Here is a 19,979-nt window from a genome sequence, read left to right as displayed (position 1 = left end):
GGAAGGGAGGAACATCCCTGTGTTATCTCTGTGTTTATGTAGGACCTGCAGCAAGGGAAGGGAGCAGCATCCCTGCTTTGTATCCATATTTCTGTAGGACCTACTGCTTCCTGCAGGCCGTTTGGTCCTGGGGGCTCCTGCTGGTCATTCCAACCCTGGAGGCTCCTGCAGGTCGTTGTAGTCCTGCTTCTTGTGGTTCTGGAGCCTCCTCCCAGTTGTTAGTCCTGGAGACTCCAGCTGGTTCTTATGGTCCCCGCTGTGGCTGTTATGGAGACTCCTGCCGCTCGTTCCAGTCCCGAGGCTGGTCGGTGGTTCTGGAGGCTCTTTCTGGTCACTGCGACCCTCCGGGCACCACATCAGCTCTGTGCCCACATGGGAGCAGCGCACAAGGAGGAGGAGGGTGGGAGGAAGAGCAGAGCAGCACGGGGCAGGAAGCAGCCAGAACCCCCCAAAAAACAGTCAGACAGACGAGAGCAGACGCCCGCTTTCTTAAGTAATAATACTTTAATAAAATTAAGTTCTTAATGTAATTTTAGCACATTTAATACATTAACCCTTTCCCTTCTTTGTTTTCTACAAGTTGTGCAACATCATTATTTTAATTCTTTTTAATTATTATTATTTTTTTCCTTCTCCCCTTATACTATATGCCTCAAAACTCAGACAACGAGCCTACCTCTACTTCTAGCTTCGGTTATACCTCTCTCAGGCCTTTATTGTTTTGCGTAACGCCGGAGAGATGGGAATACCTGGATGGAACGCCATCGGTTTCCAACAGTAACAATCCCGACTACAGGCTTCCTATGACATTAAAAGAAATGGTAAATAACAAATAAAATAAAATAAGGAAAACGCAACCTAAGGTACAAGGAATGGGTTGTAAGCAGAGGGGCAGCACCATGGGGCAGGAGGGCGCACGGAGCTGCCGGAGAGCGGATGCACAGCGCCACGGGGTGGGCTCTGACCCTTCCGTGGTTGGGTGGTTGGGTTCATTTTCCCCCTTTTTTAATGATCCTTGAGCAGAATTTGTACGGAAGGAGGGAAAAGGAGTGATGCGACATGGAAGGAGGGCAGCACGGGAGGTGACACAGGACGGTGGCCCAGAAGCACTGCCACAGAGCAGGCTGCATTCTGCCGTTGGCCGCCCAAAGGCCCGGTGCCCCCACTGGAGCTTTTTCCTTTCTTCCCCCCCGCCCAGCAGGATGACTGCAGGTTTCCCATCAGTGTCACTCTCCCGGGGGTGACCCTCACTGTGCACTGCGGCTGCTGAAGGATGCGACCTCCCCCCCCCCCAATCTGTACCCAAATACCCTTAAAGTGCATCCGCCCTCCGGCCTGGCGCGCCGCTGCCCAATGTCAAGCACTGACTTTTCTTCAAGTATCAACCCCCCCCCCAAAAAAAAAAAAAAATAAAACAACCAAAAAAACCCAAAATGAGGTAAAACAAAAAGAGGAAACAGGCCGCTCGCTGCCCCGGGGGGGGGCCTGGCGGGGCGGGCGCAGCGAGGGGTGTCCGATTCACAGTGCTATCTGCAGAAACCGAAGGAGAAGTGCCTTCACCTCCTGCCCTAACCCTACTGCATGGCTTTGCTGAGTGCGAGGAGCGGCCAGCCCCGATGATGGCAGCGTCTGGGGAAAGCTTTGGGACCTCTGGGGGAGGAAAGGGGGGTGGAAAAGGGGGAGAGAACCTCCTGAAATGGGGGACAGTGGCCGCCGCGCCGTGACACAACGGATCAGGGCAAGAGACGAACACCGGGCTGGTGTGACCCCCGAACCACGGGATGACAGCAGGCATGGGTGAGGCAGAACACAGAGCACGGTGCGGCGGAACACGACCCCAAAGACACACTGAGGGGGTTTGGAGGTCCTTCCCCACAGCGGCGACCCCACCAGTGCCACAAATCCCAAAGCAAAAAGCGAAGGGAATGAACTTGCCTTAACTCAGCCCCAAGCTTGGGGTGTGATGCCGACACATGGCCCACATCCAACCCTGTGAGTTGGACGAGATGACCTCTAAGATGCGAGGAGCACATGGATGGAATGGCAACAGCATTCCCATGCAGAATGTTGCACCCAAAGCTCCGCTGCGGCGCTCCGAGCTCAGGGCCGGAGGTGGGAATAAGGCAACAGAGAACGGCCTCAAACCTTCTCATTTCTGCTCAGCGACAAGCCAAACCCTCCCGCTTCTGCCTTGAAAGTAACCAACGAAAACAACGACAACAAAAGTCCGCCATCAACACAAAATGCATCTCATTAGGAAAATACGTACGACTAGATCCCATTATTAATGACCCCTATTTTTTTCCCCCTCTATATGAACAACCTCAGGGTTCGTGGGGAGGAAACGGCCGCGACCAGCCTCTCACTGCGCGCCCCTCCATGCGCTCCGAAGAACAGCACCAAAAAAACCCCAACCCAGCAAAGAAGGACGGAGCTTTGGGGCGGCGCGGCCTCACGGGGGGCCCGGTTACATCCCGCTGCCCCGGACGGATCAAACGATATGGAGAACATCTTCACCTTAATTCCATTTCACTCTTTACTCTAGGATTATATGAAATAAATCTGAGCGTTTATTATTATTCTTATTGTTCTTATTTTAATCTTTCTTTTTTTTTTTTTTAATACCCATCAACTCAAAACTTTTTATTTCCTCCTTTTTTTTTTTTTTAAATTTTTAAAATTTTCTTTTTTTTTTCTTTTTTTTTTTTTTTGGTTCAAAACAAACTAAAAACAAAAAACAAAACCAAAAACCCCACCTTGTTTTGCTTTGTTTGTTTTTAATCCTATCCTTCTCCCAAAGGTAAAGGAGCAGAAGCGGCTGCCGGGCCGACGTCGCCGTGGGGGGCGATGAAAAACGAGTTTTCCTCCCCAAGGCGCCGGTTCGGCTCCCGCGGCCCGGAATGACCTTTAGTTGTTCCTTTTGGATCCCTCCGACACACCTGGGGGTGCCGATGGCTCCTGGGAAGGGCTCTGCCTGCACCGCCGCCACCGCCGCGACACGCGCAGCGGGAAGGAAACATATATTAGAAGCACTTTGTAAGCGATACTCTGCATACAAACGTATTTTTCTTACCCCACATATATTCTAAGCCTTCTAAACTTTTAAGGATCACTTTATCATAAAATAAAATATCCTTTTTTTTTTTTTCTTTTTCTTTTCTCATAATAAATTACCTAATAAAAAGTACTTTTATGAGCCCAGTTCCTTGCTACATTTACACGTAATAAATGCCTTTATTAAAATAGAATATTAAATTATAAAGAAATGTTCTAATTTTTTTAAATCTTCATCTTATTATTATTATTAATTTTTTTTAAGGTTTTTTTTCCCCCCCCCTCCTTTCTCTCTTTAAAAAACACCAAAATAAACCCCTTTTCGGACACCGAAGCGGCGGCGGAGCGTTCCGGTCCATGGATATAACAGTCTGAGCCTTTGGGCGCGCGGAGATTTCTTTGTTCAGAAAGGAAGAAAAGAGAAAAAAAAAAAAACAACAACAAATCATCATCAGCATAAAAAACTCGAGTTCCCGTCCCGCTGAGCTGGGACGTCCCGCCCGGATCTGCTCCTGACACACAAACCTACTTTGGGTTCCTCTGTTTGCTATGTGTGGCGATGCGCGCCGCTCGACACTTCGCATGGCTGGGGACAACATGGTGGTGCAGGACCCCCCCAGCTCCCTTCATCACCATCAGAGCCCCCTCCGCCCATTCCCGTTGCCTGGATCACTGTGGGCAGGAAGAGCCCCCCACATCCCCCCCCCCCAACGAGGGCTGAGCTCGTCGGGACGTTATTGCTGGTGAACAGAGCCCAGCGAGCCGCTGCCCCGCGAAGATCCAACTCAGAGCAGATGCTTCATTAAGGTCACGGGCATTTTTTTCTTCTTCTTTTTTTTTTTTTTTTTTAATTTTTTTTTTTTTTTTTAATATATATATATACATATATTAAAAAAAAAAAAAAAAAAAAAAAAGAGAGAGACAAAAAAAAAAAAAAAAAAAAAAAGTAGGCAAATTTTGTTGTCGAAGCCCCCACAGCCAGGGTGTCCCCTCCCCCCCCAGCCAGAGGTATTGCGGTGCACTACAGCGCCTGGATTCCTTTCTTGCACAGCTGCTACATTGAAAAGAGGGAGGGGGGGGGGGGGGGGGGGGGGACAGGAGAAACCCAACACAAAACTGGGGGCCCGACGACTTCTATTCGATTCAAACTAGAACTGCTACATCAAGCTTTCTTTCGATATATATGTATATGTATATAGATATGCATATATATATATATATATATAAAGGTTATTGGATCTGCAGGTTTTATTCAAGGCCAACTTGGAGACTCCAGCAGGAACCCTCAGGGACAGACGGAGCCCCGGGTTCCCACCAGCAAGCGTGGCTGTTTGTTTGGGTCCTCATTCATTACTTTACGTATTTTATTTTATTGTTAATTTTTTTTTATTTTTTTTTAAGAAAGGTCTTTTTTTTTTTTTACTTTTTTTTTCTTCTTTTTTTTCCCTTTTGTCTACCTTTTTTTTTTTTTTTTTTCCTTTTTTTTTTCCAGCATGCAGGAGGCTTTTACATCATTTCTGCTTGCGAGGGGAAGGGAAGAGATGAAAGGAGCAGCCAAGGAGCCTCTCACCTCCCTCCCCCTCCAATTCCCCAGGGTCAGTGCTAGTACGGGTCCCCCCCCGCCCCAGATCTCTCCTTCCCCCCTCCCCGCTCCCACCCACCTCTTCACAACCTGGCATCAAAGAAAGACATTGACCAAAAACTTGCTCACATTACCACAACAGACTCCACTCAGCCAAGAACGACAATAGTCACTCAACTAACAACGCGGCCTCTGGGTGCTCGGCCGGGGAAGCACTGAAGCCATCATCACGTTTCCTGCTCCAGCCCCTCCGGTACCAAACTGAACACATCCGAATGCCCTTCAGAACGGTGGTTGGGGCCCCACAACCCAACCGCTCTGTTCCCATCAGCAGGAGCACAGCGTGCAGCTCCAGTGCAACCCCTGGGCTTCCCTGCCACCACTTGGCTTCAATGAACTCTTGGGCTCCTGCACAACCACTGGACTCCAACACAACCACTGGTCTTCAACACAACCATTGCAGTTCCACGGCAACCATGCGGTTCCCATGAACTACGGGCTCCAATGCAACAACTTGGGCTCCAGTGCAACCACGGGGCTCCACAAGACTCCAACACATCTATGGAGCTCTGATGAAACCACTGGGGCTCCAACGAATCATGAGAGTTCAATGCAACCATGGGGCTCTGATGCAACTGTGACAGCTCTGATGCAACCATTGGGGCTCCAATGCAGCCACAGGGCTCCAACAAACCATTCATTACACTTCAATGCAACCATGGAGATCTGACGCAACCACTGGGGCTCCGAAACAACCCAATGGTTGCATTGGAGCTGCAACGCAACCTGGGGGCACAGATGCAGTGCAGGGGGTGGCACAGAGGGCTCAGAGCACCATAATGTCCCCAGCTGTCCAAAACCCCCCTGTGGGGACCAAACCAAAGCCAGACGTGGAACAAGAACCGGGTTTCAGAAGGCCGTGGCCATGGCCGTGCCCACCCCGGTGTGTGTTCACATCCCAATCTGCTCTGGGCACACAGTACAGCATGATGGGAACCAAAGGGTTCTGAAAGCTCTGGGGAGGAGGCGAGCAAACATCCAACCTGACAGCATCCCTGCAACACAGCGTTTCTTTTTTGTTCTTTTTCCAAAACATCAGCATCCATTGCGGAACCTGGCAGCAGCACCCACCCCTCCCTCCACCTACGATCACAATTTTACCACTGATGCCAAACGGTGGAGGTTCACCGCTCGGCTCCCACCCGCATCCGGGGGGTGAAACTGAGCAGAAGAGGGGATGTTCCCAGGAATACCGTTAGGATGGGATAAAAGTCTCCTGAAACCCAAGGGAAAGAAAAGAATCGTGGGCAATTTCAGTGACGATGGGTTGCTTTTTTTTGCTGTAGAACCATCTCGGCCGAGTTGTGCAACTCGTTGGTTCAACTCTAAATCGGGGTCCGGGATCCGTGAGGGGCAGGAAATGGGGTGGGAGAAAACAAGAGATACCACCAATATATGCATACATGTAGGCGCTCGCTCAGCGTGGTGCCCACATTTACACATACACGGGTGCTGGTGGGGAGGGTTCGGGTGTTTGCTGGGTCAATCCAACACTCATCTTTACCACTGCGGCATTTCGGCATCCGGAGAGCAGCCGCACCAACCCAACGCTGCCGACCGTCCATCGCTGGGCACCAAACCGGCGCGGACCCACAGGCCCATCCTGCCCCGAAAGGATCAGAGCGAACGGAACCAGCAGTCTTGAAATGACCAAAGGATGTCCAACAATCCAACAAGGCAATTCTTCTTTGTTTTTGCTTTTTTTTTTTTTTTTTTTTTGCTTTTTTTTTCTTTTTCTGTTTCGCTTGAAAAAAATAGAATATATAAAAGCGGCCAACCTCAGGAAGATCCACACAACGGACAGCTGAAGAGGTTTCGGTCCATAAAGAAATACTTTTGTATTTTATTCTTTTTTCTTCTTCTTTTTATTTCCCCCCCAACTTGGCGTCAGGTAACAAAACTTTTGGTCCGGCTTAAAAACGACAACAACAAAATTATATCTCTGTAAAACCCGGGTTTTGCATTCAGCTCTTGTGGTTTGTTTTTTGCTTCACCGTTGGGACGCGCCGCCTTCCCGCGCCGTCGTCTCCCTTCGGTTCCGGCGTGGGGGGAGGGAAAGGAAAGCACCGTGTATGGAAATACCCTGTGAGCGACGCCGGCTCCGCCGGACAGATCCGTCCCTGCGTGGAGGAGAAGGAGAAGGAGGAGGAAGAGGAGGAGCTGCACTGCTGCGCTCCGCTCCGCGGTGGCTCAGAGGATCAGAAGATGCGGATCGGCCCAGCGGTGCCCCAAAGCTCCTTCCCACCCTTCTTCGGCATCACCGGCGTGACATCGCTCTCACTCGTTTTTATTAGTAGTTTATTATTATTATTATTATTATTTTGCCCTTTTTCTTTTTTTTTTTTTGTTGTTTTGTTTTTTTTTTAGAAAAATGACAAATTAAAAAAAAAAAAGGAAAAAGAAAAAAAGAAAAACAAACAAACAACCCAAAACGGAAAACACGGAACGTTGTCTTTAGCTGCTGTGGTTTTGTGTTTTCGTTCACGTCGTTGAGGTAATGCAGTTGTGCCCTCGTTCAACAGGATCCCAGAGGTCGGTGGTTTCTTTTTTTTTTTTTTTTCTTTTTATTATTATTATTATTATTCCTGTTTCGTTTTGTTTCTCCTTTTTCTCTTCCAATCCCCGACAGCCGTTTTCCTCTCTTTCTTTCTCTCTTTCCTTCTTTCTCCATTTCGGAGCTCCCAGTTGAGCTGAGTCCCCCGGGGATGGCACAGGGAGGACAGTGGGGGCTTCGGCCCCGGGGTGATGAATGGAGGGGAGGAGTTGGTGGGACCCCCGTGTCCTCAACGCTGCCAAGCCCCAATCCCAGCCCCAAGGAAGTGGCTGAAATGCGCTTTGCCTTTGAGATGCACCGTCTGGCGGAGCAACCTCCGCCCCCTCTGATTTTTGGCTCCGCTCTTTGCTTCCATTCGGCGTTGGCTCCTCTTTGCTCTTTAGTGTTTTATTTTTGTGTAAAAAATAACATACATCGCTCCTAAAATAATTTCCTTTTTTTTTTTTTTTTTTTTTTTTTTTTTTTTCTTTTTTCCTTACTTCTTCTCCTTTAAATTAATTTATCCTTTCCTTCGTTTGTTCTTCAGGTCTCATTATTATTATTATTATTAATTACTATTATTACCATCGCTTCTTTCTCCTGGGCCCTCTCCTCCCCCCCATGGCCCCTCCTCACGCTCCCACCCCCCACCCTGGCTCTGTCTCTTTAGGAAAATATTCTAATGGCCTGAGTGGCTGCAGCGTGGCACACCGGGCACTCCGGGTCAGTCCTCTCGCAGATCCTCACGGCGCACTCCATGCAGAAGAGGTTGTGGCCGCAAGGCACCAGCGCCGCCGTCACTTCGCTCTCGAAGCACACCATGCACTCACGGCTGCTGGAGACAGACGTCCGGGCAGCGGCAGTGCTCCCCAGTTTGGAGAAGCCCTGGAGCGGCTCCCCCTGTGATCGCCGGGGCAGGGCGGAGAGGTTGGGCTCCTGGATGGAAGAGGACGGCGAGCGGTGCGAATTGGGGTGGATGGCACCGGTGCTGCTGGAGCGCTGCTGCTTCGAGAAGAGCACCGAGACCGGGTTGGTGTTCTCCTGCCCGGCCCACATCGGAGCGCCAGACTCTGGCACCCCGTAGTACAGATCTTGCTTGTTGACGCCATAGTTGGGGAAGAGGTAACCGTAATTGAAGTCGTTTTGGTCGTTCAGCCGCGGCGTCTCATAGACTGGGTCCACCGAGCAGTCCCCGATGCAGCCCAGGCTGTTCTGCCGGAAGGTGGAGAGCGGCTTGCAGCCCGGTGCCGGCGTGTGCACCCGCCAGGCCTCCGAGTAGCGGTTCTCCATGCTGGAGTCGGGGCTGCTGGACAGGAAATCGTTTTCATTGTTGTACTCCAAGATCTTCCCCGTCCTCACCGCGATGTGGGTCTCGATCTCCTCCCGCGCACGTTCCACGTTGCCCGGCGCGCCGGTGATCTCGAAGACAGGATCTCGGTCCCGACTGGGCGTGATGATGTAGGTGTTGGTTTGCTGTTGGATCCTTTTGATGGTGGCTCCTTTCGGGCCCACCACCAACCCCACCACGCGGTAGGGGACACGCACCCGGATGGTGACCTGGCCTGGCAAGGTGGGTGCGCTGCCGAACGTGGTGCCGGCCTTGTTGCGCGATGCACGGATCATGGAGAAGTGCTCAGCCGCCGAGATGATCTCCCGCCGCGCCATGGCCACGTCCTCACGCCGCCCCGTCACCATGAAGACCGGCTCCTCGCCCCGCACCGGCGTCTTGATGTACGTGTTGGTCTTGGCCCGCAGAGCTTTGATCTTGCAGCCTTGGAGGACGGAGGAAAAGAGAGAAGGGTCAGGAAGGACGCACCAACGCCAGCCCCCCGCCGCTGGAAACCTGCACCAAACAGCCGCCAAACACCTTTTAGTCACAGGTGGGCGATGCGTGGCGCATGCGGGCAAATCCCGGCTCCGCTGCAGATTCCCAGCACAACTTTTAACTCCGGGGAGCTGCTTCCACGCACTGAGCACCCGTCCCTGCTCTGCACTATGGAGAGGCCGGCCCTGAGCTGTGCCAAAGCCCGTAGTACTGAACGCAGTGACACTGCTGCACTCAGAGCATCCCTGGGCGCTGATCTCACACTGCAGGGGGTTGGAAACATGGGATGTGATGTGGAGAAAGCAAAGCCCGAAGCCCAGCCCAGACCCAACAGCACGCAGCCGACGCGTCACTCGGCGCTGAGCTCACACCCCAAAATCCATCTGCGCTGCTTTCTCTAAGAAAGTTTTGCAGCAGCTGCTGTGGAGCAGCGTTCATCTGCAGCGCCGTGCTGATGGGACTGGGGGAACTCCAGCAGAGAACAGCACACGCCAGGCATGACACAGCGGGAGACACCAACACCGAACAAATCCACAGCGTAAAGGGAAGACGGGAACAAACAGTTTGGGGTCTGCAGCCCCCAGGTAGAGGATGATGGACCAAATGACACCGTTTCCCCCCGGGCGAAGGGGAGGTCGCTGCGCTGGGGGTGACCCCCCTGTGCTCTCCCTGAGGGCGGAGGGTTCACATGCATCCCTCCTCCAAGGGCTGTAGGTACACAGTATCGGGGTTGGGTGGGGTCTCCAGAGCCATGGGACAATGCCTGCATTGCAATGGGGGACCTCAGAAAGGGAATAAAAGGGAGAGAGCACAGCCAGAGGAGGAAGGGAAGATGGAGCGGCAGACAAAAGGACGCGTGGTGCAGCGGTGGTGTGAGGAGCAGGGGGGGAGGAGGAGGAGGAGAAGGAGGAGGAGGATGAGGAGGAGGGAGGGTCTGCACGGCCCTGCAGACAGGAAAGGCGGCTTTGTGCAGGCAGACAGACGGGGATCCCACGCCACGCCATGCAGGAGAATGACCCCACGGGGATGGGGAGCAGCGCGGAGCTCCGGCACAGCCCCGCTGCAGGGTGGGCAGCACACAGCCCAACTTCCAGAGGGATGCGCTGATTGATCCACCCTCCCTGATCTGATCCACCTTCCTTATCTGATCCACCCTCCTTGATCTGATCCACCCACTCCACATCGCAGCCCTGACCATGAAACCCCAAGGGCTGAGCCCCCCCCCCCCAGCACCACGCCATCCCCAGCAGAGCAGGAGGGGGCCCTTTATGGCTCTCCATCGGTACAAAATCTGTCCCCTCCTCCCACCTCCCCACTTCCCCCCATGTGTGCTTTCTCCTAACAAAACATTTTCTCATGGCTAAATCTGGTCTTGAAATGATAAATCTCATCTCGAATTGACCAAACGTGTCTAGAAGTGGATAAATCTGGTGGAGACATCGCCAAGGTGGAGCTGCATGTGATGGTCCCAATGGTTCCCTTCCAGCTGGAAACTGGGGATGGGAAAACTGGGACACGGAGCCAAATTCTGCCCCTGAGTGAGGAGTGAGGAGAAAGGCACGGGGCGATGTGGGGGTGGGATGCGTCCCCTCAGCTTTTGGCTTCGCACAAACATCCCAAACCCTGCCGTGCTCTGAGCTCCACTGAGCCAACGGGATTCCACAGGACCTCATTTACAACGAGGTGGTGGGGAAAGGCTTCTGAGCACATCCTGAATGCCCACGTGTGCTCTGCACAGCCCCAGTGGGAACATATAATGCCAGTGGGAACACACAGCACCAATGGGAACACATAATGCCAATGGGAACACACAGTGCCAATGGGAACACACAACACCAGCAGTAGGATGGCGCAGTGGGAAGTGCAGACATTCCCACAGTGGTTCCTACAGACGTTTCCATTGTGTGCCCATTCAGCTCCACCCCACTGTGTTCTTCCCATCAGTGGGGCTGGAAGGGCAGATCCCAGGCAGGTGGTGCTGCTGGGGGGTCCGGGCTCATCTGGGTGGGTCCCAGCAGTGAGCAGCAGGAACAGCCCCCACCACAGACCCACCGCTCTTCTTATCACACAGACCACCCTGTGATGGTGGAGCTCTCCCTTCTCGGGGACAGAAACCACCCACACGGACCAAAGGTTCGGGGTTCTCATTGACACCAGGGCTCCTTCCCAGCACTCTGCCTACAGGACCCCACCGGTGGTGCTCTGACCTCTCTGGGTGCTAAAAAAGGGCCCGTGGGCACATCAGGGTTCCCCCCTTGTGGCTGTTAGCTCCTGAAATGGAAAAGGACCGCAGCACAAACAGCCAGCCCACATCCCTGCCAGGTGGGCACGCTTCTCCCATAGAGGATGACACAAAGACCCCGGTGGAGATGTGTGGGGTGAGGCCACCACCGAGCACCGATACCCCACGGCTCGGGGGTCCGTGGAGCTGGTGATGCTGTGGGTTGTGCTTAAAGGGGGGTTTGGGGAAGGAAGAGAGGGAAAGCCAAAACGAATTGACACGGCAGGGAGCTGAGGGAGCGCCCACTGCGCTGCGGCGCCGGGACTTGGAGGAAAGTTGGGTTAAAAACCAAAGAAAAACCAACGCAGAACCCAACAGAACGCGACCCTGCAGACAATCGGCGCCTTGTTTGTGCCGGGGGGGGGGGGGGGGGGGGGGCGGATGTGAGCGTCCCACCGCACCGCCCCGCATCGCCCCGCACCGGGTGGGTGTGCCCACGGCCCCGCGCGATGCCATGCGATGCGATGATGTGATGCGACCGCCGCACACGAGTGGGGCCGGGGGGGGGACGTCGGACAGCGCCAGACAAAGGCGGAGGAGAGGGCGGGGGGTCGGGGGGCACGCTCCCCCACTGCCCTACATTTGGGTTCCGGCATCCCGAGCGCGGCTCCGCTCCGCGCCGTCTCCCTGCAGCGCTCCCTTTGTTTCCCTCCCAGCCCCATTTTCTCCTCCCACCTCCGGTTGGAGCGGCGCGAAGTCGCTCCCGCGGCTCCGCGCTTCTCCCTGGAGGAAATTCGGACGGACCGTCGGCATCGCTGCCCAACGCCGGGCCGACACCGAGCGCCGCTCCGCTCACACCCACAGCCGCCGCAGCGGAGCAAGGGTTGCCGTCCGTCTGAACGCCCCGCGCCCCTCTCAACGCCCTGCGCCCGTCCCCGCGGGGCTGGGAGCTGCGCTCGGACCCCCACGGCCCGTCAGCAAAGTGCGAGCAGAGCCGCCTTCCTCCACTTTGGGACCCTCTCTGCGCTTTGGGACCCTCTCTGCGTGACACCGCCGTCACCCTCCCAGCACCGCCCGCACGGCCGCACTCTGGGGGTGCACAGGAGGGTCTCGCAGCTCTCCTGCCCCAGAACCTCCCAAACCACCTGCCAGGCGCTCGGATGCTTCGGCTCCGCGCTTTGGAAAAGCCACTGCTCAGCCCCACCAGCTGCTGGGGGGTTCGGTGACAACACTGAGATGGAGGGGATGGAACCAGGGAGCGCCCTGCGGGCTCCAGAGCCCACATCACCACTGGGACCACGCAGCACCTGCAGCCAATGTCTGAGGAAGGAGGGCAGGGTGGAGGTAAAGCTCCCCTCAGCCACAGCTCACCTCACAGAGCAGGGGGAAGAGGTCACACGTCACCCCACGGCACTGCTCCGACCGCCCCCTCCTTCCCTCCAGCCCCCCGTTCTGGCAGCAGGGTGGCAGGGCAGCCCCCAGGGCCTCTCACCAAAGAGCTCCCCCCACTCAGGGCTCCACACTGTCCCACTGCAGACCCCGCAGCACCCAGCGCCACCGGGAGCCACAGAGTCACTGAGGCTGGACGAAGCCCAAACCCCACCTGAGCTCAGCACTGACCCACTGATACCACGCACTGCCACGAGCGCTGTGAGCACCGTGCTCTGCAGCCAACGTGGCCCTCAGCCAACAAAGTCTGCGGCCGACCCAGCCTGTGGTCAGCACGGCCTGCAGTCAGCTGTGGCCTGCAGTCAGCGTGCTCTATGGCCAACAGCTGATGGTTAACACCGCCCGCGGTCAACATGCAGTCAGGGCAGTCCATGGTCAACATGGTCTATGGCCAACAGGCTCCACGGTCAACAGAGCCCACGGTGAGCTCGGTCTGCTCGGTGCACCCAGCGCCCGCTGTGCTCTATGGGCAGGGTGCTCCAAGGCCAACAGCCAGCGCGGCCTACGGTCAACGCAGTCCCCGGCCAACCCAAGCCGAAGGCACCGAGCTGAAGCTGAGCTCCTGCGGTGCCTCCCAGACCCAACAGAGCCCCCCCACAACCAAACCTCCCCACCGACCACCCTTTGCAGCCGCGCTGACCCAAATATCTGGAGCCGAGCCGTGGCCGAGCGCCCAGCGACCCCTCCAGCACCGCCAAGGGAATCTCCCATTGGTGGCAGCGCAGCGCATGGGGGCACATGGGAGGGACCCCAGGCCCAGAGCTCTCCCCCAGTTCCAGAGGGGGGAACCACATCACCCCCCAGGAAGGAACGGAGCGCAGCCTGAGCGCCAAGAAAACTCTGCTCTGCGGCCGCTTAAAGCCTTCCCCCAACTTCCACTCGGGTGCCGCTTCTCTCCCCTTCCCCACGGTGTGAACGAGGGGAGGAATCTGCATCCCCCCCCCACCGGATCGCAGAGGGGGGGCTGTGGGGTGCCGGGATCTCCCCACTGCAGCAGCAGGGGATGGTTTGGGGCACGGCCTGACCCGGCTGCTAACGCTGCCCAGATGTGGGAAAGCCCCACGCACAAAAAGATGGTGGAAGGATCCCTGGGCTGACCCCAAACGCGGCCTCCGGTGTGGGGTGGCAGTGGGACCCAATCTGGGGTTGCAACGCGCAGGGACCCCCAGGCAGCATCTCCCCCCTCCCCACGGCCCCTCCTCTCCTTCTGAACTTTCCCAAACAAAGGGAACCCCCGCACGGCGCCCCCCCCCGCGGTGCTGAGCGCTGCCCCAGCTCTCAGGGTGGGAGCCGAACCGAACCCTCACTCCCCTGGACCCCCCCCCGTGCCCTAAGCGCGCCCTGCCCCATTGTTCCGAGTGCGGCGATGCTCGGCCGTCTCCGTCCCCCACCCTCTGTGTACGCCCCGGTGACAGCGGCCTCCCCCACCCCACGCCCCCCGTAACCCCTCCTTACCCCCCCGCGCCCCCCGACTCCCATCCCAGAAGCGTCGCTCTGCGCCCGCCGCGCTCCGACCTTTCCGCTCGCCCCCCAACGCCCCGCCCCCCCCGGCTCCATTTTTCCCCCTCCACGAACCCCACGAAGTGTGTCCGTGAATCCCAACCCCCCAGTCCCAGCCCTGCGGACCCCACGCGTGGAGGGGTGGGGGTGGGCGCGGGGTGACCGAGGGTGGGTGTGGTGAGCGCGTCTCTCTACAGACACACAGCTACAATTTTAAAGCCCTCCTCCATCCCACCTCGCTCCGCGCGGAGCCGCGATGAGAACAAAGCGGTGCTGTCACCCACGCGGGGATGGGGACCCGCGCGGGACGGGGACCCACGCGCTGCGCAGAACCGAGTTCCACTCGCGCGGATCCGACGGGCGATCGGAGCCCCAACCACACCCCCCTCCTTCCAGCCGCTCCGACACAAAGGGGATTTTTCTCCTCTGCTCCGCCGCGGTGCCGGGGGGGGGTCGGCAGCCCCCGTCCCTGCGGCCCCCACCGCGGAGCTCTGCGGGTCTTTAAGGGTGGGGGGCGGCTGGGGGTGGGTTGATGGGGCACAAAGCGGGGCCGGGGGGCGCGGGGGGTGGGGAGGTTTGGAGGACGGACCGGCGCTGACATTCCTATGGATGCTGATCCACAGAGACCCCCACAGACCAGCCTCCCCCCCCCCAACCCCCACGACCCCACAATGAAAGTCCGGGAGCGGCGCCCCCCTCCCTCCCCCTCCCGTACCCCCTTTCCCCGGCGGGGAAACAATGCGATGGGGGCGGCGGCGCGGGGAAGTTCCCAGCACCCCCCGATAAAGGGCCCCCCGCGCCCACCCGTGATCCCCCACCCACACCTCAGCTTCCACCCCACCCGTTGCCCCCCACCCCAGGCACGAACCCCCCCCCCCGTGCCCGCTTTGAAGGCCCGAACAATGCGAGGGGGAGTGGCGGCGCGAGGAAGTTCCGAGCACCCCTTCGACAAAGGGACCCCCTCACCCACCCGCGACTCCCTGCGCCCACCCGCGACCCCCACCCCACCCGCGACCCATCCACGCGCGGTCCCCGCCCGAACCTCGCCCCGGCGCCGTGCCCCCTTCGGGGGTCCGAACAATGCGGGCGGAGCGGCGGCGCGGGGCAGCTCGGAGCGTTCGACAAAGAGACCCCCCGCACCCACCCGTCACTCCCACCCCACGCGCGACCCCCCGCAGCCCCACACCCACGCCGCACTTCGGACGGGCGGAGCGGCGCGGGGTAGTCCCGAGCGCCGCGCGACGGAGGGACCCCCGCACGCACCCACAGGCGCCCACGCCCACTCGCGACCGCCCCCCCACACACACACACACGCCCACGCGCGACTCCCTCCCCCCCTCGCTCCGAACAACGCCGCGAGCGGCGCGGGCCGGGCACAAAAGAAGCCCCCCCCCCCCCCCCCACGCGCGACCCCACGCGCGCCGCTCACCTTGGCGCCCCACGATCTCGGCCACGTGCTCGGAGCTGGGCACGGGCACGCACTCCGTGGTGTTGGAGCTGCTCTTCAGCCGCAGCTCGGCCTCTTTGTACAGCGCGCACAACTTGGGCTCCGCCGCCCCTCCGCCCGCGGCCGACGGACCCTTCGGGGCCGGGGGAGGCGGAGGCGGCGGCGGCGGCTGCGGCTGCGGCGGCGGCGGTGGGTTCGGCGGCGGCGGCTGCTGCGGCGGAGGAGGCGGCGGAGGGTTATTGTTGTTGTTGTTGCTGTCCTCCACCAGCACCGCGGCGGAGGAGGAGGAGGAGGAGGAAGGCTCTCCGAGCCCCAGCAGGCAGAGCTGGTCCAGGGCGAGCTGCAGCGCCCGGTCATCCTCCAGCAGCGCTCTGTCTTTGCCGCTCCCACCGAAACAGCCTAAATCGCCGAAGCCGCCGTTCCTTTCCATTATCCCTGGGACGAGCAGGCTCGGCATGGCTCACAAAGAGCTGGGAGGGGGCCGGGGGGGGGGGCCCGGGGGGGGGGCGAGCGGGGAGAGGAGGGGATGGGGGGGGGGGGGGGTGTGAGTGTGCGAGTGTGTGTGTGTGAGTGGGGGGGGACACAAAGAGCTCGGGAGGAGGGAGGGAAAAAAAAAAGGGGGGGAAAAAAAAGGAACAGACAGAGAGAAAAGGACCCTCCGCCCACCTCACCCCGCCCCTCCCGCTGTAATCCGACCCCCCCGCACACCCCCTCCCCACCCGCGGGTTCCGACCCCCCCCCCCCCACCCCGCACCCGACCCCCCCCCTCCTCTCCCCGCTCCCGGAGCGCCGCGCGGAGCCCCCGGAGGGCGCGGAACGGAGCGCGGCGCCGCGGGGGGAAAACTCTTTTGTTTGAAGGTGGGAGGCGGCCCCCAACCTCCCCCCTCCCCCCCCGCGCTGCGCGGCCGTGGGATGATGGGGGATGTAGTTCGCCGCCCCGCACCGCCCCCTGAGAGCGGACACGCGTGGGAACGGGACGGGGAGGGAGGGGGGAGAGGAGGGGGACGCCGGGGGGCGGTGCGGGGCAGGGCGAAGCGGGTGGGGGGGGGGGGGCGGGGGAGGGGCGAAGTGGGGAAAGGGACGCGGGTGGGAGGATGGAGTCTGGGATGTGAATGGGGGGATGGAGTGGGGAGGCTGGGACACGAGTGGGGAAATGGGACACGGGTGGGGGGACAGCGCGGGGAGTGGGGGAAGAGGGTCAGTGAGTGCAGTAAGGGGGGAGTGGGGAACGTGGGTGGAAGGATGGAGTGGGGACCCCGGGACAAGAGTGGGGGATAATGTGGGGGAGCCTGGGACACGGGTGGGAGAACAGCGTGGGAAGGTGGGGACACGGGTGGGGGGCTGGAGGGGGGAACCTGGAACATAAAGGGGGGGCGGCACGGGGGGATGCTGTGTCACAAGTGGAGGGGACTGTGGGGGTCCCTCTGGGCCACGGGGGGATCCCCACACCCCGAGGCCGTGCAGTGCCCCACATAAAGTGGGGCTGCACTGGGGGGAGGTGGGGGGCACGGCACAGCCACGCCCCCCCCGGGTGGCTCTTTGCCTTGAAATGAGTGATTGAGGGCACAGAAAATCCCATGTCCCGCCCCCACAGCTCACACACTGCAGCCCCACACCCCATTCCCCACATCTCACCCCACTGTGGGACAGAACCAGGGGAGACCCATCTGCTGCAGAACAGGTCCTGAACAGGTGCAGGCCCCAAATGGGCGCAGGTCCTGAATGGGTACAGGCCCCCAAATGGCACAGGTCCCAAGTAGGTGCAGGTCCCAGATGAACACAGACCCCAAATGGATGTGGGTCCCAAATGGATTCAGGTCCAAAATGAATTCAAATCCTGCATGGGTGCACATTGCAGATGGGTGTAGATCCCAAATGGGTGCAGTTCAGAGCTGAGGATGCGGTGCGGGGCCATCCCGAAGGTTGGGGCACCAACGGGAGGGCGGTTGGCCCTGAGCTGCTGGAGCTCTGGGAGCATCATGACAATGCTCTGAGCCGTAGGGTTTGTGTGGGGCCGGGACGGGGTGACCCCTCTCTCCAACAGGAGTTTTGCCCCTCAGGATCCTCCCAGGTGTGCTGGGATGTGGGGAGCGAAGCAGGATGAGGCCCTGAGCCAATCGAACCCTTCTTCTTATCAGTCTAGACATCCTCATTATCCAGATAAGTGTCTGATCCCCCGGAATCCCGCTAAGCCCGGGGTGCTCACCCCGCTCCTTGGGTGGAAGATCCCGAGCCGGGAGCAGATCGCGGAGCCGACGTTAATTATTAAGGGCGCTTTACCAATTACAAGTCATTACCGATGCCTTTATTACTATTATTTAATAGATCGTGTTAATTATTATTATTCATTGGCTTTAAAAGGAGCGTTTCCATAGCAACGGGAAGATGGATGCTGCTTTTCAGGCGCTCCAAGTGGACCCATCCCGGGTTCCCCCAGGTGCTGTGGTGCCTGTGGGGAGCCGAGGCCTCACCGACATCCCCGGGGTGGTGACGGCACCAGCGGTGTCACCGTGTGACCTCAGCACATCCAGGAGCTCCTTTGGGATGCAGATGTTGCTCCAAACCATGGAGAGCCCCCCAGGGAGCAGCGGCAGCACGGTGACCCCGCATGGCTGTGTGTCCAGCCCAGCGGTGGAGCTGGCTGCTGTTAGTTACTGTGCTGACACCGGGGCCGTCTGAGAGCGCATCGTGCCTGCTCTGCCCCTCGGGTTGGGCTCTGATCTGAGCTGCAGGGATGGGGAACGGCTGGGCTGGCACAGTGAGCACTGGGCAACTGCTGGGGAATGGCTGGGCAACCATCGGGCAACTGTTGGCCAACTGTTCATCAACTGCTGATCAGCCATTGGTCATCTGATAGGTCAACTATTGATCAGCCATTGGTCAACCGTTGGTCAACTGTTGGACAAATGTTGGTCGAGCATTGCTCAACCGGGACCCCCAGCACCTTCCCCGCAGAGCCCCCCTCCAGCAGCTCAGCCTCTCCCCAACTTGAGGTCAGCAGAAGGGGCAGCGGGTCGGGGGGGAACGGAGCCCGGGTCACCCCTTGGTAAGATGGGAACGGGGAGTGGGTCTGAATTGAAGCCACTGGAAACTTGGGGACGGCGTGGTCTCACGGGGACCCCGCGCTGCACAAAAGCCGTCTGGAGAGCCCGCGGTCCGCTCCGCTCCTCCGGGAAGTGGAGGAACACAAAAGAGTAAAGGCAGAGAGGGGCCGGGTGGGCAGGAGGGGCGGGGAGAATCCCCCCATGGCCGGCAGCGAATCCCAGCCCGGCTCTAGAGGGATCTCGAATAACGAGCGTCACGGCGCAGGCCAGATGGATTTGATTTAATAACAAAGCGAGGGGGGTCGGGATCGTTTCGGAGCCGGGCGAGGGGCCGGATCCTCGGCGAGCGGAGAGGAGCCACCTGGCGTAAGGCTCCGCGATCGCCTCGGCCGTGGGGGCTGCGCAGGGATGGGGCGGAGAACGAGGAGGGGTCGATGGGGTGAGCGGTGAGGGTTGCGGGGCGGCCGGCGCTGTGCCGTCCGCGTTGTGCCGCGGCTGCCGTTGGTGCCGGGCCGGGCCGAAACCCCGGAGCTCCGGTTTCTGGAAGCCAGAGGAGCCGCCGTCAGCCCCGCACCTGCGCCCGGCCGTGGGCTCAGCGGCCCGCCGCCCCGCATCACTTGGATCTGCGACGGCAGCGCCGTGCCGGGCTCCGTGCTGGGGGAGCGACGCTGGGAGGAGTGCGGGCGGGGGGGCGCAGAGGGGAGGTTCGGCGCCGGGCGGCGCGTTGGGTGCCGCTTCTATGGCCCAGGGGGGAAAAGGGGATGCCCCCTCAGTGGGGCTGCTCTGGGGTCGTGGCACGGCTGGGTTGGGAGGGACCGTATGGAGCGCAGAACTGCGGGATCACGGCACCGTCGGGTCGGAAGGGACCCTATGGATCATAGTCACAGCACGGTCGGTTGGAAGGGACCCCGTGGATCACGGAACCGCGTCGGTGGGCCCTACGGGTCACGGAACCGCGGCATCGCATCGCCTTGCGTCGGGAGGGGCCTCAAACCCCGCCGTCCCACCGCAGCCGCCCCCGCCCGGCTCCCCGCTCGGCTCCCGGCGGCCACGCGGTGCCGCTGCCGCTCCCTCCGTGGGGCCGCCCCCCATCTGCCCCCTCCCCCTTCCCGCCCGGTTCGAAGCGCTGCCGTCAGCTCCGCGTCAGCGCCGGCCGGACGTTGGGATCTCCCCAATAACAACAGGGAATAAAAAAAAACAACCGAATCCCAAAATAGCCGCTTCGAGGGACGGGAAACCGCAGAGCGCAGCGGGCGGCCGCGGA

At 59.2% G+C, this 19,979-nt stretch overlaps 1 protein-coding gene across 1 annotated transcript; it reads right to left on the bottom strand.

Moving 5' to 3' along the window:
• Window positions 1-7,227: 7,227 nt before the first annotated feature.
• MEX3A (mex-3 RNA binding family member A) lies at window positions 7,228-16,142 on the bottom strand. The gene is made up of 2 exons (XM_072358403.1): window positions 15,654-16,142; window positions 7,228-9,001 (listed from the first exon to the last, which is right to left on the bottom strand). Exons 1-2 carry the CDS (start codon window positions 16,126-16,128, stop codon window positions 7,896-7,898), a joined length of 1,581 nt encoding a protein of 526 aa, XP_072214504.1. The 5' UTR covers window positions 16,129-16,142; the 3' UTR covers window positions 7,228-7,895.
• Window positions 16,143-19,979: the final 3,837 nt, after the last annotated feature.

This window comes from Excalfactoria chinensis, chromosome 31 (assembly GCF_039878825.1).
Source record: "Excalfactoria chinensis isolate bCotChi1 chromosome 31, bCotChi1.hap2, whole genome shotgun sequence".
Taxonomy (NCBI): Eukaryota; Metazoa; Chordata; class Aves; order Galliformes; family Phasianidae; genus Excalfactoria; species Excalfactoria chinensis.
The sequence above is the reverse complement of the archived record's forward strand: the minus strand, read 5'-3'. Positions and strand labels throughout refer to the sequence as shown.